The sequence below is a fragment of the Hypanus sabinus genome, chromosome 6 (genome assembly GCF_030144855.1).
Source record: "Hypanus sabinus isolate sHypSab1 chromosome 6, sHypSab1.hap1, whole genome shotgun sequence".
Taxonomy (NCBI): domain Eukaryota; kingdom Metazoa; phylum Chordata; class Chondrichthyes; order Myliobatiformes; family Dasyatidae; genus Hypanus; species Hypanus sabinus.
Genome location: NC_082711.1, coordinates 96,668,318 through 96,690,685, shown reverse-complemented (window position 1 = coordinate 96,690,685; position 22,368 = coordinate 96,668,318). Strand labels below are relative to the sequence as shown.

General features: G+C 41.2%; 1 protein-coding gene across 2 annotated transcripts in view; it reads left to right on the top strand.

Moving 5' to 3' along the window:
• agmo (alkylglycerol monooxygenase) overlaps positions 1-22,368 on the top strand; it is a 342,658-nt gene that overhangs the window by 210,751 nt on the left and 109,539 nt on the right. For both annotated transcript variants that reach the window (XM_059971351.1, XM_059971352.1), the window contains 4 exons: positions 1,378-1,457; positions 7,427-7,561; positions 18,956-19,072; positions 21,767-21,849. In XM_059971351.1, coding sequence (XP_059827334.1) covers positions 1,378-1,457; positions 7,427-7,561; positions 18,956-19,072; positions 21,767-21,849 — 415 coding nt within the window. The remainder of the gene's footprint in view (positions 1-1,377; positions 1,458-7,426; positions 7,562-18,955; positions 19,073-21,766; positions 21,850-22,368) is intronic.

The window sequence follows — 22,368 nt, the reverse complement described above, 5'->3', positions numbered from 1 at the left end:
CAAAGCAATTGCCTATCTTACATGTAAATTATTTCTTATCAGCCTAACTGAGCATGCAGCTGCCTAGGTGTACAACTCCTTGTCAAAGTCAGGTTTGACTGATGACATTCAATAATAGCACTTTGGTACAAGTTAAAGAATTCCAAACATTGCAGTTCATTGAATGTGTCAAAATATATTAATTTTCTCATTATTTTTGAGGAGTGACTTTCAGACAACTATTTTCTGAATGCTAGTGAATAAGAATGAAAGACTTTGACTATGGCGTTGAGTTCTTGTAATTCTTAGAATTTTCTCATTGCACCTGGCTTTGGCACTGAGAATTGTTTAGCTGCATTTGTTTAAGTCCCTTCAAAATTTTTTCCCAACATTTGGCTAATTCTTGAGTTGATATTTGGTCTTCGCAGTTTTAATTTCTGTCTGCCACTAATCACTTCAATAACCTGAATTCTTGTTGAATTTGCCGATTGACTAAAGCCCCACAACAACGGTTTACAACTATTTGACATTTTTAAATTAAGAGAAAGACCTCGAGGCACTTCACAAAAACATAAGGAAATTCGAGTTTTGAAATTAAAGCATGTGACCTAGAACTTGTTCAGGGTTAGTTTTTCTTTAAGGAGTTTCTTAAAGGGGGAGTAACTTGGAGGTTTCTGAAAGGAAGTATAGAGGCCCTCCCAGTCTTCATCACCTCTACCCTGACTTCCTTTCATTGATTTACAAACTGAACAACAATCTACTTATTTTCTTTGTGTGCTTTTTAGTGATGGAGGGAGCAATGGAAAGGCCTTCGAATATGTTAATCCTCATCAATAGTGACTTGTGCACATGAAAGTTTTGCAAATATGGATCCTTATCTTAAAAAAATCAGTGACATAGCTCACATTGAACACTTAATGTGCATTCCCAGATCCAAAGGATGTGTGCAGTATTATATATTTGCACAATCTGCTCACAGTTATTAAATGGCTTACATTAGATTGTAACAGTACCATAGAACCCCAGGAATATACTGTGGAACAAGAAGTCTTCAATGTAAATGAATTTCCTTTCCATTTCTGTTCAGAATCAGGCAGACTGATACATGCAACACGCACAAAATGCTGGTGGAACACAGCAGGTCAGGCGGCATCTATAGGGAGAAGCATTGTCGACGTTTTGGGCTGAGACCCTTCGTCAGGACTCACAAAGGGTCTCGGCCCGAAACGTCGAAGGCGCTTCTCCCTAAAGATGCCGCCTGACCTGCTGCGTTCCACCAGCATTTTGTATGTGTTGTTTGAAATCCCAGCATCTGCAGATTTCCTTGTGTTAGACTGATACATGCATGGAGATTTTAAAATTCTCTTCTCTCACCATTATTTTTCTTTGAATGTAAAGGTACCTTTGAACCAGAAAATGAAAAGATCATCTATGGCTTAACTCACCCAATCAATGCATTTGAACCCCTCTGGGTGCAGGTACGTACATTTCTAATTGGAAGCAAACATTTACTTTATTATTAATTTATCAAGCTTGATTCATCTTCTTACATGGTGTTGAACCATCTATGTTATATTGAGAGGTAATAGTAATCCCCTTTCAGGCAACATATTCCAACAGAATGGATATTTTAAATTGAGGGCTAAGAGTAAAATTTAACTAGTTTGCTTATGAAGACTCTAGTACTTTAGATAGGATGCAGTGTCATGTTGATATTAACATTTCTTGTATTTTCTGAGATTGAATTCTAACGTTTTCATAACTTTATAGATTTTTTCTATTGTTTAACAAATATTAATCAATGGAATTATAAATAGGTAGCCAGTATTTAACTTTGAAGGGTTTTGGTTTTCAATTTATAATATATAAGTGCTTGATCGTCAGTCTGTTATCAATATATTTCCATTTGGGAACATTGTAGCTGGTACTGTTGGCTAACAGCATGATGCACATCATTGTATTTCTGACTCGCACAGCAGGGTGCCACAGAACTGACATATGAAACACATTGGTAGTCAGATGCTGACAGATCTGGTTTCCTGTTCCATCACTGCACTCAGAACTAAGTCCAGAAGTAGAACTCAGTCATATTGATGGATGCCCATTGTTTCTTGCCTCCCAGCCTTGTCTGGCATATCTACTGTGGACCTGTTAGAATGAAGTCACCTACCTGCATAGAAAAGGCAAATGCTTTGGTTTTTATCTTTGTTTTATGTAACATTTATTTTATATTTGATTTATATCAGTAATTATGCATTTTAACTACACTCTGTGGCCACTTTATTAGGTCACTCTTTCACCTAATAAAGTGGCCAGTGAGTGAATGCTCATGGTCATCTGCTGCTGTAGCCCATCCACTTTAAGCTTTGATGTGCTGTGTGTTCAGAGACACTTTTCTGCACATGACTGTTGTAGCACCTGGTTATTTGAAGTTGCTGTCACCTTCCTGTCAGTTTGAACCAGTCTGGCTATTCTCTTCTAACCCCTCTCATTGACAAGACAGTTTTCCCCACAGAACTGCCACTCACTGGATCCTTTTTTTAATTTTCGCACCACTCTCTGTAAACTCCAGAGACTGTTGTGTGTGAAAGTCGCAGGAGATGAGAAGTTCCTGAAGTAAAGCCGCCTCATCTGGTGCCAACATCATCCCACTTAGATCACAATTCTTCCCCATTCTGATGTATGGCCTGAATAACAACTGAATCTCTGGATGATATCTGCAAGCTTTTATGCATTGAGTTGCTGTCACATGATTGGCTGATTAGTTATTTGCATTAATGTACAGGTATACCTAATAAAATGGCCACTGAGTATATCTTAAGTTTAATTTAAAAATTAAATAATCAAATAAATTTTCAGTTGGTTTCAGTTGTTTCTGATTTAGAGATTGGGACTTCACCCCACTGGGAAATCCAACATGTTCATATTCCATGTGGAGTCTGACAGTGGAGTCCAGGAGGGAAATCACCAGAGAAACTTGGCCAGATAGGTTCAGCATTTCCGCATTCCCAAGAGCCCAGAACTTGTGCCATTTCTCTGGGGCTTAGCTCCAGCACCATACAGTGAAACTACTGGCATTTCCCAGTGCGCCAGGTCATTAATTCAAGACATCCACTCACACAGCTTGTGTATTCCTTTTCAGAGAGGCTGCTTCACAATCAACTCCATCTTGAATTTTTGTTCACATCGTCAGCAACCCAAAAATTTGATCACTTTTAATCGCTTTTAAACATTTACCACTGTAGCAACAGCAGCTACTGGCCAACACAGATTCCCAGTCAAGTACAAATAGGAAAAGAGAGAATGGAGCTGCCCCTACCCATGCGTTGCGGCAAAGACCAGGTTGCAGTTAACAGGATCTAGAGCTCCCACAATAGCCTTAAATCAGAGTAAATAAGTTAAGATTTTAACGTTTATTGACTTGACTTTATGTCTGTACTTACATGTTCATGAGGTGTCTCTTTCATGGCATGTTCTCAATGATATATTGCTCTGGTAATTCCTTATATCTTAATCACTTCTGTGAGAGCAAGCAAGGCACAAAGGCGTCTTGAGCCTCACTTTCAGACAGTGTTAACACAACAGCAACATTATCAACAAAAGGACAATACGAATTAACTTGTAATCATGGGTGGAAATACCAAGTTATGTATGTAAAGATACTAGCCATTCTATCCACAATTTCAGTGTTCCTTTGAGTTGTTCAATTACATGGCAAAAGTATTCAGGACAAGTATTGCACCTCTTAGATTCATAGAGTCATAGAGAAGTACAGCACAAAAAACAGGCTCTTTGGCCCATCTAGTCCATACCGATACCATTTAAGCTGCCTACTTCCATCTAACTGCTCCGGGTGGACCATAGCCCTCCATATCTCCACTATCCATGAACCAATCCACACGACTCTGAAATGGTGAAATTGAGTTTGCATGGACCGCATGTGCTGCCAGCTAATTCCACACTCTCATGGCCCTCTGAGTGAAGAAGTTTCCCCCCAATTTCCCCATAAACTTCACACCTTTCACCCTTAAGCCATTACCTCTAGTTGTAGTCCCACCCAACCTCAGTGGAAAATGCCTGCTTGCATTTATCTTAACTACACGCCTCACAATTTTGTATACCTCTATCAAATCTCCTTTCAATCTTGTACGTTCTAAAGAACACAGTCCTAACTTATTCAATCTTTGCTTGTAACTCAGGTCCTCCAGACCAGGTAACATCCTTCTGAATTTTCTCTGAATTTCTTCAACCTTGTTTACATCTTTTCTGTAGGTAGGTGACCAAACCAGCACACAATACTCCACATTGGGCCTCACAAACCATGTTATACAACTTCAACATAACATCTCATCTTCTGTACTCAATACATCGATCTATGAAGGCCGATGTGCCAAAAGCTTTCTTTATGACCGTCTACCTGTGATGACACTTCCAACAAATTATGTACCTGTATTCCCAGATCCCTTTTCCTACCACACTCCTCAGTGCCCATTCCCTGTGTAAGACCTGCCCTAGATGGTCCTACCAAAGTGTACAGCCTTGCACTTGTCGGCATGAAATTCCTTCTGCCATTTTTTTCAGCCGATTTCTCCAGCTGATAGCAATTCCTCTGCAAGTCATGGTAGCCTTCCTCACTCTCAATTATACCTGGACCTTGGTGTCATCTGCAAATTTGCTTTTCCATTTAACCACATTATCATCCAGATCATTGGTATAGATGTCAAACAACTATGGACACAACACTGATCCCTGCTGCACACCACTATTTACAGGCCTCCAGTCTGATAAGCAACCCTCTACTACCACTGTCTAGCTTCTCCCACAAAGCCAATGTCTAATCCAATTTACTGTCTCATTCTGAATGCTGAGTGACTGAACCTTCTTGATCAGCTTCCCATGTGGGGCCTTGTCAAATGCCTTACTCAAGTCCATGTAGACAACATCCACTGCCATGCCTTCATCCACTGTCCTGGTAATGTCCTCGAAAAACTCTGTAAGATTGGTTAGACATGACCTACCACACACAAAGCCATGCTATCCTTAATCAGTCCATGTCTATCCAAATACTTATTTATCCAGCTCCTTAGAATACCTTCCAATAATTTTTCCATAACTGGTGTCAGACTCACTGTCCTATAAATACCTGGTTTCTGTTTAGAGCCTGTTTTTCAAAACAGCAGAACTTCATTAGCTCTCCTCCAATCCTCTGGTAACTCTCGTGTTGCTAAAGGTTTTTAAATATCTCTAGTAGGCCCCAGCAATTTTGGCACTTGCATCCCGTAGGATTTGAGGGAAAGCCTGACAGGCCCTGGGGATTTATCCACCTTGATTTGTCTCAGGACAGCAAACACCTCCTCCTCTGTAATCTGTACGAGGCCCATAAACTTGATGCCCCTTTGCCTCACCTCTGTAGACTCTGCATCCATCTTCTGAGTAAATAGAGATGCAAAGAATACATTTAAGATTGCCCCCATTTGTTTTGGCTCCACAATATGGATTGCCATTTTGGTCTTCCAGAGGAGGATTGCTCTTAACATACTTGTAGAATTCCTTAAGATTCTCATTCACATTGTCTACTGGACTTCATGCCTTCTCTTTGCCTTCCTGATTTCTTTCTCAAGTGTTCTCTTGAATTTCTTGTACTCCATAAGCACCTCATTTGTCCCTCCTTGCCAATATAGTCGGCCCTCCTTCTCCGCGGGTTCCGCATGCGCGGATTCAACCAACCGCGGATCGGGCAAACCCGGAAGTTCTCTCTCCAGCACGCACTGTTTGAGCATGTACAGACTATTTTTTTCTTGTCATTATCCCTTAAACAATACATGTAACAACTATTTACATAGCATTTACATTTTATTAGGTATTATAAGTAATCTAGAGATGATTTAAAGTATACGGGAAGGTGTGCATAGGTTACCGCAGATCAGGAATCGATAAAAAAACCATAAGTTCTATAAGTCAGAACAGGTACATCTGGTATTACTTAGCGTTTGTCTTAGTATATAGTATAGATTTTACCTTTATATGCATATAAAACACTTAAGAAATGTTTAAACCACTGCGTTGATTAGTAATAATTGTAGCTTTCTTCGGGGCAGCGCCATCACATGCTCCATTATTCTCACTTTATCCTTTAAAATTGTTCCAATCGTTGACCGACTGTAGCCTAATGCTTTTCCAGTGACCGATGGTGTTTCACCTCTTTCCGATCACTTTATTATTTCCACTTCATTTTCAATCGTGGTCATTTTCTGTCAACGGAACAGAAACACTGTGAGCGGCGGGTCCTGAGCTCTGCCAGGTCCTAAAGTCCACTGCACTGATACAGGTTAAACAAGGTCCAGAGCTCCACCGGGTCCTAAAGTCTACCACACTGAGATGGGTTAAATAAGGTCCCAAGGTCCACTGCACTGAGACAGGTTAAATAAGGAACTTGAGCATCCGTGTTTTTTGGTATCTGCGGATACCAAATGGTTAAGGTTTGCAGCCACTGGAAATTAGTGACACCAGGCTTGGGACATCACTCCTGGAGTTCCTTGGACAGCACCACAGACCCAACACAAGTTCAGCCATTTCATCAGTAACTTTTTTTCTACAAAGTTAGTGTGGGAATGATTGGGTTTGATCTTATTGAATGCTGGATCAAGAACACGGGAGCTAATAGCCTGACCTTTACATAATTTCTTACATCCCTATACTTTTATATCAATAGTTCTTTGCCATTGCTAATTCTAATCCTGAAACTCCCTAGCTAAGAATACAAAATAGAAACTGCACCAGGAGAATTGTAGTGATTGAGGAAGTCAGCTGATCACACCTTCTCTAGGATCAGGCAATAAATGTTGGCCTTGTCGGTGATGGCCAGATACTGAAAAGTGTAAAATATCTGAGTATTTATTTGCCTAGTGCTATCTTGAAAAGGAGCAGTGTCTTTCTTATACAATGTGTTTGTGTAGGTTGTTCCACAAGTCTGTTTTCTTTCTCTTATTAGTGCTGTTTGATTGCATAGTGTATTAATTTAACAGAGATAGATAACAAATTAATTTTCATGCAGAATATTCTCCAATTCTTCATGAACTATATTTTGTCCTGTTCATTTACATATCAGTTGAACTATAAACCCTGCTTCTAGCTCCAGGCTGACAAGAGGGGACAAATTTCAGATGGGAAATACAAAGTTCAAGTTTCCTGTGTGGCCCAGACAGTCATTTCATCTAGTTTATTTTCCATCCTCTGGTAGACAGGACTGGAAGGTGGCTGGGGATTTAATGGTAAAGTCCTGTAATAGAAGAATAGGGTGAGATTGGGGTGTTATGGGGAGATGTGGGGGGAAGTGGAACTGATAATATGACAGGAAGGGGGAGGGAGGATCCAGACACAGTGGAAGTTGAATTTGACACAATCTTATTTTATAGAGCTTTTACTTTTTTTTTCCTTTTATCCTCAGTTCCATCACCTTATTTACATTTGGAAGACATTTTGGGCTACCCCTGGCATTAGCAACAAAATTTCTGTTGTCTTCAAAGGACCTGGATGGGAGCCAGGCAAACCAAGACTTGGTAACCATGAAGATCTTCCTGCAGTATGTAACAGCAAAATTCATTAGAATAAATGAAAGTGGGGGGGAGAGATGGAATTAATCTCTCAGGATTTTTTACAGTTTGTATATGTCAAAACAAGAGAGTGGATCACCATACAGAAGTATCCAATGGTGATTTTGGCAGTGTGTTTCAATTTATTTAAGATGCCTTGAGGAATGAAGAGCAAGCTGAAGATTATCATTTCCTGTGTTTTCCTCTCACAGTGACCACCAATGGGAAGGTGGAAGCTGGAGAAAACTGTGGGGTGATAGAGATATTGTTCATGGAACAGTTGTTTTGATATAAAAGCAGCAAATGCTGGTATCAGTCAGCAAATAAGGCAACATTTGTGGAAGCAAATATATAGTAATTCCTTCAGGCAGAATGAACTAGGCAGTAGTTAAATAAATCATGGAGAACAGAAAGAAGCCTTATTGGTAAGAAATTCAACTTAGGTTGAAAGAGCTGAATGTTTGCAAGAGTATTTGCCTTTAGTTTCACTCACATTCTGACATTCATTCCCATTGAGAGTAATGGAATAAATTTTAGGAGTTGAGTTTATATTCCTTATTGTTTATTTCGCATAACAATCATCTTAAAAATAACAGGTGGCCAAGCCATAGCCAGTCTTGTTTATGAAAGTTTTTAAAAACCTTTATCCTTTGTCTGCCTAGGTATTCAAAATTACAGTGTAAAAGCTGCAGAAATTTGTGAGAGCCACATTAACAAATGCTGAGGCAGAATAAGCTGCTGTTATCATTCAACATCTAATAGAAAGCTTTGGCTAAATATGTAGATAGAGTTCTTGCATTTATGTAAACACAGGTGATTCTGCATATGCTGGGAATTCAGAGTAAGACACAAAATGCTGGAGAGATCTCAGTAGGTCAGGCAAGATCTATGGCTCAAACCATCGACTCTTTATTCCTCTTCATAGATACTGCCTGAGCTGTTGAGTTTCTCCAGCACTTTGTGTGTATTACTATTGCATTTATGTTGTGTGCATTTTAAGGCTATGACTATGTTATTGTTCAAACATTTATTACTAGTTATTGAATGAACTAGTGTCTAACAGAATTCTGCAATATTAGAAGTTTTGTTGGATGTCCCATTTGCTCATTTAATGGAATCTGGAATAATTTTTGGCATTACTCCAAGGCAAAGTGTGGAGTTCTCTTATGTCCAGTCCATTATTTACCTTTCAACATGCATTATCAAGAATAGAATCTGCTCTATAGTTTATTCACCTCATAACTGTTCGTGAAACTTTGGATTTACCATTGTGTATTTGAAAATGCAACAATTACTACACAAAAAGGGATTTATTAATTATGAATCATATGAAAATTCACTTAAGATGCCATATAAATTTTACTTTTCTGGGGTTTTGCATACCTTTGTTTTATGTTTTGCGAGACAGAATGCCTGTCAAAATAACCAGTGCAATGTTTTCAATATCAACATAAAAAAAGTTTCTTTTACTAATGTTCAAATAATGTAATTTCAAAACCTGGGTGTGATTTACTCTATCTGCCTTAAATGTGCCTGTGAGTAATTATCACTGGTTAAGCAGAAGTGGCTATTTTTCATAAAATTAACTGTTTATAAAAGAACAATTGAAGTGTCCTCCTTTGTTAAACATAACCCTTCCATCCATATGAATGCTATTATGTGGTTTTATTCTCTGTAAGTTATAATTGACATCTACCTGTTAACTCCTAATCGTAGTATGTACCGATTGGCTTTGATATTATTAAGGGGGAAGCCTTCATTAAAATAAATATATTTCCACTTTATCAGAATATCCCAATGCTTTTGAAATGTCATTTGTAGCACTGAAACAGCTCAAATAGTCCCATTACAAGCAGCAAGATAAATGATCAGATAACCTGCTTTTTTCTATGTTTGATGTGGGCAATCATTTGTATTCATGTATGAGTATAATATTTTGTCAGTACTGCATTGAAGTGTTAGCTCAGGAAGACTATAGAGTTAGATTTTCTGGTTAATGACGCTTTGATGGCTGCAGGGATAGAAAATACTGTTGAGATAAGATGTGTCAAAATTTCATATGAAGCATGCTGTGAGGAACATTACTTTTTAATCTTCCCTAACTTCATTGTTTCAACATATTAGCACTTGGATAAACTTGGATCAGCACTGTTGGGTGAGGGATTAATGCCATGATCTCGTGACCTCAGAATGTGAGTGCCATCTTTGATCCAAGACTGGCACTAAGTAATGTTCTTTCTTTGCCTCATGACATGTTCCCATTGCCATTCGTAGAGACTAGACATCAGAATATGTGGTATCCTTCTTTTTCTTCTTCTTAGAAGTCCGTCGTGGAATGACGATGACATCAGTGACACTTCTGATGAGAGGGAAGCTCGAACGTGGAAGTGCAGATATGCCTGCAGGCCAGGCACGTTATGGCTAGTCAAGGGTCAGGTCATATCTTCCTTGTGGTCCTGGTGCTTTTGAACAAGGTCCTTCAGCCGCTGCTCTTCGAATGTACTGGTGCCTTTGTAGGCTGCAGGCACCAGGCATTGCAGTCTTTGGCCAAGGACTCCCGACCAGTCACGGGGATATTGCATGCCTTCAAGGACACTTTCACGCAGTCTTTATAGTGCTTTGTGGGGCTTCCCTGCTTTCTGCTGCCATGTGTCAGCTCAGAAGAGAGTACTGTTTTTGGAAGGTGGTTGTCTTCTGTCCAGACCACATGACCAACCCTTCAACGTTGAGCCTTCATGATCAGTGGCTCTGTGCCAGAGCTCTCGGCCCTTCGTAGCACTTCTGTGGTGGGGGCTCTGCCTTGCCACGAGATGCCCATGATCTTCCGAAGGCATCGCAGCTGGAACTGGTCAAGCACCTTGATGTGCCTGAGGTATGGGGTCCATGTTTCACAGCCATACAGCAGAGAAGTCAGGACAACTGCTCTGTGCACTGCCATCTTGGTCTTTAGCCAGATGCCACGTTCTCCCCACAGACATGTCCATAGTCAAAGGAAGCTTTTGCAAGTTTGTTTGCGACCTTTCGATCTAGACTGCAGGAAAAGGTGAGGCAGCTTCCCAGGTAGGTGAAGGCAGCAACATTGTTGATCTGTGTGCCTTCAGTCTCAGTTTGTGGTTCTGCAGGGTTGGTATAGGGTGCAGGCTAAAGTAAAACTTCTGTTTTCTTCAGGCTGATGGTTAGGTGAATTTCCTTGCTGCCACAGCAAGGCAGTCAGTGAGGTCCTGCAGGTCCCTTTCACTGTGCACTGCGAAGAGGAAGGCTTGTAGTATTGCTTCCAGAACTTTGGTCTTGGCCTTGAGGCATCGCAGATCAAAGAAGCATCCATCAGCCCTGTAGCAAATGGTTATTCCCACGTCAGTCTGTGAGAGAGCAGAGAACGGCATCATGGCAAACAGCAGGCTGAACAGAGTAGGTGTGAGGACACAGCCCTGCTTGACACTGTTAGCTATGAGGTGTAGCCGTTTTCGATGATCCTGGCCGTCATGCTGTTGTGGAATGACTTGACAATACTGACCAGCCTCGGGGGTTGGGGGCAGCCTGACTTGGTGTGGATGTGCCAAAAGCCTATGCCACTGACGTTATCAAATGCCTTTGTCAGGTCCACACCAAGGATATAGAGATCCTTGTTCTGTCCTGGCACTTCTCCTGGAGCTGCTTGACAGAAAAGATCATGTCCACTGTCCCTGAAGCACATTGGCCTCTCGGAGACGACGTCACCAAGGAAGTGAGAGGTAATCCTGTTCAGTATGATACGGGCCATGATCTTCCCAGCAATGTTCAGGAGAGATGCACCTCTGTGGTTGTCACAGGATGTCCTGTCCCCCTTGGTCTTGTACGGGTGGATGATGTCTGCATCCCTAAAGCCCTGAGGTACACAGGTTTTCTTCCAGAGCTGCTGCATGAGCTCTGTCGGCCTCTGAAGAAGGGTTTTGCCACCTGGGTCTTACCTGGCTGCAGCTGGTTGACTTCCTTCCTAGCTTCTACCAACGTGGGAGAATTATCAAGGGCCTCCACGACTGGGCACTGGGGCACTTCTTCTGTGACCTGGTCATCTCTCTGGGATGGCCTGTTCAGCAGGCAGGTTGAAATGGTCTGCCCAGCGTTGGACAATATCGTCTTTGTCAGTGAGGAGCGCTCCAATCAAGGAGTGGACTGGTGCCATGATGCTGGAGGAAGGTCCATACACCGCCTTTAGACCATTGAAAACTTCTTTGTGTGGTTCTGGTCGGCATAGTGATGAAGCTCTGCCATCACAGATCTTTCATCTTCCACAGTTCAGCATGGATCTTACTACGGAGGAGCTTCAAGTCACTGAGCTAGCTTGCAAAGGTTCCTGCTTCTGCTTGAGAAGGGTGACGATATCAGAGTTATTCTCCTCGAACCAATCCTGATGCTTCCTGTTGGGGTGCCCAAGAACGGCATTTGCAGCGCTGTACGGGGTGTCTCTGACGACAGCCCGTCCTGTTTCAGGGCCTGCTTCCTCAGGCAGCTGCTGAAGTTTTTCCTCCAGTTTGCTCATCAGCTCTCCTTTGATGCTGGGGTCAGTGAGCTGTTGAATGTCCAGCTTCCGCTCAGTGTCAGCCTGCTGGTGCCTGTGTGCCCTGGCGATCTGAAATGACAGCTTGCTTCTCAGCAGGGTGTGGTCAGTGTAGCAGTCTGCACCCCTCATCGCCCTGGTGACGATCACATCCCTGATGTCCTGGCACCTTGTGATCACGTAATCAATCAGGTGCCAGTTCTTGGAGCGCGGGTGCATCCAGGTTGCCCTGCGGATGTCTGGAAGCCAAAAGAGGGTGTTGCTGATTGTCCGCCCATTTTCTGCACAGAAGGCGAGTAGTAACTGCCCAATTTGAATTCTCCTTCCCAAGGCCACTCTTGTCAATGACCTCCAGCCAAGTCTGATGGTCACTGCCTACTCGGGCATTAAAGTCACCAGTAAGCAGGATCTTGTCATCTCTGGGGACAGTAGCCGGCCAAGTTCCTGGTAGAAGAGGTCATTCTGTTCAGAGGTCATGGTGGGTGCGTAGGCACTGATCAGAGTCAGATGAGTCTTGGCTTTCAGGGGCTGCCTCATTACCATGAGAGGATTGTTGATGCATCTGGGGAGGGACTGCAGATTCCTGATGATTGTGGGCCAGATGGCAAAGCCAACCCCGGCTTCTCTAGCCTCATCCTTTCCCGTGCCACTCCAGAAAAACAGGTAGCCATCCCCTACGTCTGTGATTTCACCAGTCTCAGCCAGGCGTTCCTCGCTGACGCTGTACTTCTGAAGCGCGTGTCCTACAAGTGCAGTTCACCTCTCTGGTCTGCTTCTGGTCTTGTAGTCCATGAAGTTCCTGACATTCCAGGTTGCAACATAAAGTTTGCTCGGCTTTCTGGTGGTTATTCTTTCTTTTGTGGTTTTTGAGGTAGTTCAACCGCAAAATAGCTGTCCAGTCATCTGTGCTATGTTGATAGGATAGGGTGAGGTAAGCTTTCTTTAGATCACCTTTTCCCGAGAAGGGGGAGCAGTGCAGTCCCTGAAGTAGGCTGCTCTGTCGCCAAGGTGCCTGCCGAACACTGCCCTTGCCTCATGAGAAGAGAGCGACCATCCAGCCTTGGCTGCCTGAGTGCAGGTCTGTGACTAGTGGCTCCCAGCACCATCGTATGCCCCCCACGATCGCCACTCGCTTATTACCCCTGGTCTTGAGTTGGTTGTGGAGATTGGTGTCACGATCCACCTCTCGGTCCAGACACTGATGTCAAAAGGGGTGCCAGGTATGACGTTTTGATGACGGCTGAACTGCAGGAGATGCCAGAATGACGTTGAATCAACATTAGACTGCCTTAGGGACTCTAACTCCAGATTTCTTCGTCGTGGTTTACTCCCGAAGCCTTTCTAATGAGTAGGTACAGCCACAAGGCAGCAGAGGTTTTAAATCAGAGTTTTCTTTCTCCTAAGTGTGCTGCCTTCCCAGGCTGATGAGTCCCACCTACCTGAAGCAACTGGTTTTAAGACACCAGTGTCCCACCTTCGCGCTTTGTCCTGTCAGTCTAAGCAGTCCCGCCACCTGAAGACCAGGAGTTGGACTTGGTTATCTGAGGCACTTTATAGTTTGGGAGCACTTTATAGGTATTTGGAAGCTTATCCCCACTACCACCCATGTTATGACAACCACTTGGACACATGGTATTAGGATATACAGAAAACCATGCAAGACACATGACTCCTTTGTTATCATCGGGCCATTTCTGCTCATAGAGTAGTGAATTCTCTGCCAGGTTTACTGCAGATGGAGTTAATGCCCTAAGCTCAAATTTTCACTGCTCTGTGTTTTTGACTAACTGGAAGTTCAAATGTGACTCCTATAGAACAAAGCTGACAGCAAAAGAGACATCTCATTAATAACTTACGCCATAAGACATAGTGCAGAATTAGGCCACTCGGCCCATTGAGTCTGCTCTGCCATTTCATCATGGCTGATTTATTGTCCCTCTCACCCCGATTCTCCTGCCTTCTCCCCCTAACCTTTGACACCTGACTAGTCAAGAATCTAGCAACTTCCAAGTTAAATACTGTATACTAAATTTCTTAGCCTCCGCAGCCATCTGCAGCAAGGAATTCCACAGATTCACCACCCACTGGCTAAAGAACCCCTCCTGTTCTAAATGGACATCCCCCTATTCTGTGGCTGTGCCCTGCCCTCTGGTCCTAGACTCAGCCGCTATAGGAAGGATCTTCTGCACATCCATTCTATCTAGGCTTTTCAATATTTGATAGATTTCAATGAGATCCCCCTACCCCTTATTCATCATAAACTCTTCGTCTAAGAGCTATCAAGTGCTCCTGATACATTAACATTTTCTTTCCCGGAATCATTCTCATGAGCCTTCTTTGGACCCTCTCACACACTAGCACATCTTTTCTTAGGTAACCAGCCCAAAATTGCTCTCATTACTTCAGTTGTGGTCTGACTAATGCTTTATAAAGCATCAGCATTAAATTCTTGCTTATTCTAGTACTCTCAAAATGAATGCAAGCATTACGTTTGCCTTCCTTACCACCAACTCAAACTGCAAGTTAACTTCATGGGAATCCTGCACAAGGACTTCCAAGTCCCTTTGCACCTCTGAGTTTTGAATTTTCTCCCAGTTTTATTCCTGCTACCAAAGTGCATGACCATATAATTCCCTACACTTTATTCCATCTGCCACTTCTTTGCTCCTTCTCCAAATTTACCTTCGGCGGGCTCCCTGCTTCCTCAACACCTCTTGCCCCTCCAGCTATCTTGTGCAAGCCTGGTCACAAAGCCATTAACCTCGTCATCCAAATCATTGACATATAACATGAAAAAATGTGGTCCAAGCACCGGTTCCTATGAAACACCCTAGTCAATAGACAATAGACAATAGGTGCAGAAGTAGACCATTCGGCCCCTCGAGTCTGCACCGCCATTCTGAGATCATGGCTGATCATTCACTATCAATACCCAGTCCCTGCCTTGTCCCCATATCCCTTGATTCCCCTATCCATCAGATATCTATCTAGCTCCTTCTTGAAAGCATCCAGAGAATTGGCCTCCACCGTCTTCCGAGGCAGTGCATTCCACACCTCCAAAACTCTCTGGGAGAAGAAGTTTTTCCTCAACTCTGTTTTAAATAACTGACCTCTTATTCTCAATCCATGCCCTCTGGTACTGGACTCTCCCAACATCTGGAACATAATTCCTGCCTCAATCCTATCAAATCCTTTAATTATCTTAAACGTTTCAATCAGATCCCCTCTCAATCTCCTCAATTCCAGTGTGCACAAGCCCAATCTCTCCAATCTCTCTGCGTAAAACAGCCCTGCCATCCCAGGAATCAACCTAGTGAATCTACGCTGCACTTCCTCAATTGCCAGAATGTCCTTCCTTAAACCTGGAGACCAAAACTGTACACAATATTCCAGGTGTGGTCTCACCAGGGCCCTGTACAAATGCAAAAGGACATCCTTGCTCTTGTACTCAATTCCCCTTGTAATAAAGGCCAACATTCTATTTGCCCTCTTCACTGCCTATTGCACTTGCTCATTCACCTTCATTGACTGATGAACTAGGACTCCTAGGTCCCTTTGCATTTCTCCCTTACCTAACTCTACACCGTTCAGACAATACTTTGCCCTCTTGTTCCTGCTTCCAAAGTGGATAACCTCACATTTATAGCGGCAGTCAACCAGAAAAGGTCCCTTTATTACCACTCTTTGTCTCCCCTCAGCCAGCTAATCATCTATCCATGCTAGTATCTTTCCATTAATACCATTGGCTCTTATCTTGTTAAGCAGCCTCATGTGTAGCAACTTGGCAAAGACCTTTTTAAAATTAAAGTAAAACCTCCTTTGTCTATCCTGCCTGTTATTTCCTCAAAGAATTCCAACAGATTTGTCAGGCAATATTTCCTCTCAAGGAAGCTATGCTGACTTTGGCCCATTTTATCAGGTATCCCCATGTACCCTGAACCTCAGTCCTTAATAATGGACCGCAATATCTTCCCAACCACTAAAGTCAGGTTAACTGATTGAAAATTTCCTTTCTTCTGCCTCCCTTTCTTCTCAAAGAGTGGAGTGACTCTTCAAAATTTATTTTTATAAGTACTCGTCAGTTTGTATCAGAAATGGCACTGTTAATGCAGAGAGGATATGGGCCTAATACAGGTAAATAGAATTAGTAAAGATGAGCAAAAATGTTGGCATGAATGTGGTTGGTTGAAGGGTCTGTTTCTATGATATGTAGTCCTATGACTTTATGCTTTGATTGTTTCTCTTACTTATTAACTAATGGAATCTATTGACAGACCCTCCCCTTTTGTGGAATATACTTTACAAGTGCTTAGTCCTCTTTAATTGTAGTTACATTGATCTTTTGTTTATTTCATATTGCAAGTATTAATAAGTGTTTTAATGAAAATATTCACATTTAACCATGGAGGAAGAAATTGGTATAAAAAGTACAATCAGAGGAAACCTGCCTAATGAGACTGATCAAGCCTTGGCCTCAATCAGCATTGTTTGGATGTGCGGAGAACTCCCAATGGTTAAAATTTCTTTAGAATAGAACTTCCATAAGGAAACGGTTAAAAATGCTGGGATGAAAGGTTACTGGAAAGTACAATAAATGGTGTTTGTATTTGTAAGACATTGCTTTCAATTAAATATAACTTTTAACTTGACAAAAATATCCCACAGTCCTTCCCTAGAGCCTGATCAAACAGCCCCCTTCTGGCACCAGCAATTATTTGATGGTCAAAGTCAAATAGATCCCATTTCTTCTCTATTCCGATGTTTGGTCTAAACAGCAATTGAACCTTCTGAACGTGACTGCAAGCTTTTATGCATTGAGTTGCTGCCATGTGATTGGCTGATTACGTGTGCATATTGACAAGCAGGTGTGCATGTTTACCAAATAAAGTAGCCACTGAGCATATATGGAAATTCTTAGTGTAGAGTTGTGCCTGAAAATGATTTGCACAACATGGTGCAATGAGAAGGTATACTAGCCTCCTTTAAAAGTAGTTATTTGTCTTGTTAGCTTTCCATAATTTCTATATACTTACTGCACAGTAAAGGAAATGAAGATTGTTCTTGCAACCCTGTGAATACTATTGTCAACACTAAACCATGGATTGTCTAATTAGAAAGATGTTGTTAAAGTCTTTCCCCAGGATAGGGGAGCCCAAAACTAGGGCCATAGGTTTCAGATGAAAGGGGAAATATTTCAAAGGACTTGAGGGACAACTGTTTCACACAGATGGTGGTGAGTATATCTAATGACCTGCCAGATGAACAAATTGAGGCAGGTACAGCAATAATATTTAAGAAGAACTTAGACAGGTACATGGAGGGATATGGACAAACCTGTGAAATTGGAACTAACTGGATGGACAATGTGGTCAGCATGAATTGCTTGGACTGAAGGATCTGTATACATGCTAAGGCTCAATGAAATGTAGAAATTTCAATCAGAATACAAGAAGAGATTTCACGGAAAAAGGTTCATCTGCTGACTACAATTCTAAGTTCAGGAAAAAGGCTAATAAATGGGGAAGTATAATTTATGCCACAAAAATAGCAGACAATGATAATCTACAAAAGGAAGGTTGGAACACCTACCCATGATGGTTCATTAACATCACCAAAACCATTCACGCTGCGTTAAATATGCTCAGTTTCATCACTGACTGGAAGCTCAACTCTGCTGTAAATCATGACCCTCAAAGGCAGGTTGGAGGCAGGAAAGGCTGGAGAAAGTGACTCACAGTGGCAACAGTGTGTAGCATTTTCTAAATGCAGAGCAGTTACTTGTACTGGTTGTGACAGCACTTCACACATCCATGACTTCTACCACCAAGGAGAACATCAACACCTGTAGAACATCAACATCTCTCATAAGATGCACACTATTCTAGCATGGAAACATATTGCCTTTATTGTTCAGAAATGTAATTTCTTCATTGTTGGGGCTACGTTCTGAACTCCCTTTACACAACAGCACTTTGGAAGTACCATTTCCAAAATGCTTGCACAATGGTGTTTGAAGTTTGGCCACAAAAACCAGCCTTGGTAGCATTGCCCACATATCCTCAAAAACAAATTAAAAACAGCTCAACTTCTCAAGTGCATTTCTATGATGCCAGTGGTATTTTTTGATGGATAAGTGAATGAATTAATCCTACCCATCATATGAAAAATATAATGCACTGCCAAAATACTATGTCACATTTGGCACCCAAAGTTTGACTGCTTCCATTTAACTCTGACTACTAACAGATAAATTTGATTTCCCATTCACAGATACAAATCCTTTATTAACCAAATGCACTGATTCACAAACTCAGCGCAATCACTTGTTTAAAATGCCAGAAGACAATAAGGTTCCGTAAATTTTTCATATATTGGTGATGTTCCAAAGTGAAAATGGTATTATTGAGTGCCCAATATTATTATTGGACTTAAATCCTACTAGAATGGATCCCCATTCATCCTTTCTGCACTGTTAACTTGAAATATCTCAATGTTCAATGTTCAAGGTTATCAAAGTAGTTGCGATATACTACCTAGGGATTCATTTCCTTGTAGGCATTTATAGAAGAAATAGAATCTACAAAAAAAACACATTAACAAAGACTGACAAACAACAACCAACCGATGTTCAAAAATACGTATTTTGCAGGTACATCTTAAACTGAAGAAAGAGAACTGTAGTACAATCAAACATCTAATCATGAGAATAATGATATTATGGACACAAAATATATTTTACGACATTTAAGTAAAATGTTAGTTGGGGTTTTAGCTTAAGTAGAAAAGCTATATTTAGATTGAAAAATATCTAGCTTCTGTGTAAGTTTAATATGTTTCTTTTTTTCAGATTAGTGGAAAGGAGACTCCACACAATCCTCAAATCCCTGTTTGGCTACAGGTCTATGCAGTGCTGCATTCTTTCTTTATTCTGGGCCTTTACTTGCAGATAGTTGCCAATAAATCAGTAAGTATCGTGCTTTAAGCTAATACTCTGTTTGAGTTAAGTTAATCTGAGCTCTAAGCCATCCATAACTGATGGTAACCAGCACCAAAATAAAACAAACCTTCAGCTGTAGTACTCAAAACAGCCTTGAAGCTCAGTTGAGAATCAGAATCAGGTTTATTGTCACTGATATACATCATGAAATTTGTTGTTTTGTGGCTCACATGCATTAGATTCCAGTTAACTGGGCCTTATCATAATGCTGCCAACAATTGCGTCCTCCACATCTTCATTTTTATTTCAACAGTCAAGATGATTGTCGATACCTTCAAATTGCTCATAATTTTTAACTTGGTGAAATAGCGAAATCGCTTCATTTTCACTCCTGGTCATTTCTGGTATCTCCATGCCTGAGTGCTTGAAACCACAGCAAGCAAAACAGTTTGGAATTGTCATATGGCTCATTCCTTGCCAAATATCAATGAGAAAAATTACTGCTTTCTGAATACAAATGCATGCAGGTAGCGCCATTTAAAAACTGTTTGTTTGAATCATGGTATTGTGTATAATGGCCAAGCAAGTACACACGACTGACATGAGTTAGAAAATGTTCTGCACCAGTCTCTGACTCCAAAAAGCATCTCAGTGGCTGCCCCGATTAACCCAAGGGCCCAGTTAACTGGAATCCACTGAGTGTATGTGTGTATGTATATATATATACATCTCTGCGCGCGTGCGCGCGTGTGTGTGTGTGTGTCTGTGTCTGTGTGTATATATAAAAATATATATTTATGAGACAGAGAGGGAAAGTGGGGGGAGTGGGAGGGGATGGGATCAATCAAAAATAGATGTGGCAATGTTCACGGGTTCATTGACTGTAAATTGGTAGGGGACTGATTTTCCCAGGCTTTTCTCTCACTCAGTAGTCATTCTCAGAAACTGTCAGAAACTGGGTGGAGAATTGATTTACAGATTTGTAGTGTTTTCTGAAGCCTTTTCAAGTATTTGAATGTTTGACACTGCCTGGCAGTCAATAACAAGGCAATGAGAAGCTTCCAGCTTGAGAAACTGCTGATGAAAGCATCCTTAGAGAATGACGTGAATCCTGATATCAGGCAGAACATTGACCAATAGGTTATTGGACTTCATTTTTCCAGGAGTTTGATTATTTTTCAAAGTGCAATCAGATGTGCTTAGGTCAATGTAGTTCATTTTCAAATTATACTGTATTTGGGTTTCTTAGTACTAGGTTTTATGCTTAGATAAAATCTTGCCAAGTATATTTGAGCCTTATGAAAGATCCCGCCCATATGTTATAAGCCACCTCTCCACTTCTACCCCTTTCTGCTACTGTCCCTCTCCCCACTAAGCCATAAACTCTGTTAGTCCTGCAGCAGATGCCAATCCTACTGTTTTCCTAATCCTCCCATTCTCTCCACCACCAATCAAGATGTTTTCTTACTATGTTGATATTTCTGTCTACCAATGGCCAATCCGACAATGTAAGTTTGAAAGAGTGACAGGACACCTGATTGCTTTTACTTTTGAGTAAGAATTGCTGAGTGTAGTTCTCAAACTGCTATGTGTGAAGATGCTATCCTAGAAATTCACCAATCTGCTTTTAATGGGAAAATGTGTGGTCCGTCTTATTTTTATCAAGGCCATGAGGGGCTTATAGTCTGAAATGTATGTTAAGCCAAAATATTGTAGTAGAATCAGCAAACCCTAGAATTCCACACACATCCACACCAAAAAGCACACACTCAGCTCTTCAGCAATCTCCCTCCATACCAGATGCAAGAACTCATCAGTTAGTGTGAAGGGGTGGAGTGTGTAATAATCAGGAAGGTGAGTGGGTCGCCAGATGAAGCTGGAGGAGCATCAACATGTGCCAAGAAGCTGAGTAGGAACTTGAGAAGTAGATGACAGATATTTGTGGTCTCAGGGAGTGATCTAAGGATAAGTGGAGCAGTCTGGCAAATACTTGAAACCAATTGCGTCTATAGGGCAAGTGGGTGGAGGTGCACCAGATGTGATAACAAATCAGGAACTTGTTCAGAGGTAGACTGATGCAACTTTAGAAAAATTTTTTCTGCCATATTCCCAACAGTGGTCATGTTAGGGATGAGCCCATTAATTAATGAAAGAGAAGTTGAAGCTTGTGCTGATCATCAATCTCAAATGCACAGCAGAAAAAAAGGTATTAATATCTTTATGTGTGTTGTACAGAAGATAACACCATTATGTCTGCCCTAGCACCATTTGTGGGTTTGTGCATCATTTTGCACAAAGAACCTATTTCTATTAATAGAAGTGTATTATACACGCTCAACATATAATGATAAGCTTTCAAATATAATTCTCTACTGCATATAAGCATTGAGCTAACCAGTGGAATTTCTGGAACTCTTTGAATTCTGTTACAGATTTTGAGCAAGTAATCCAGGTCGTCAATTTAAAATTCAGCAGTGTGAACTCCAAAAGCCAATGGAAAATTAAAATATAGCATGACTTTGTATTTTCAACAAATAGGGCTGTTGAATGATAATTTAGCTTAGATTTTCATGGCTTAATGTCCTAATTGGCTACTTTGTAGTTTGTTACATGTTAAACAGACTTGCAGCTGTATCTGTTTAATTCTCTCATATCTATAACCTCAGTTGTTTGCTAATTTACTAGATCTTTATGTATTTATTTTTCTGCTTGGTTAAACAGGTTGTATCAGAAACAACAATCCTCTTAGGAATTGGTTATATCATCCTGACACTGACTTCTATTGGATTAATGATGGAGAATAGGCAAGTATAATTGTTTCTTAAATCCCTAAATTCACACCTTATCAGTTTATAATTAATTTATTAGCCAGTTGACACTGGTCTGTGCCCAATGAAAACAGGTGCCATGCTGGTACAAATGGTGCACCAAACTGACTTCCATGTTCTCAGTCTTGCACAGTCTGGATTTAGAATGGGCATCCATACCTTATCAGGAATAGATGGCAGCATCATTAAATAAATGAATTGAAATGCTGGTATTGATTCAGTATTTGGATCTCTGCCATGACAGGCAAATGTGCTATGTCTGAGTCAAGGCTAATATCGAAGGAGGAGAAGGAACTATGGAGAGATGTCACAGGATGTGTAATATTTGTTTCATGGGTTTTAACTGATGCCAAAACATCTTCAAACTTGTGTAATTGCCCTATGTTTGCACACTACTAACAAATGGCTCACCTCCCTAAGGAAATTGCAAAAACATGCTTTCTTTGATGACATTAACATTTATAAATGGTTGATGGTTCATTACTATGACTAATT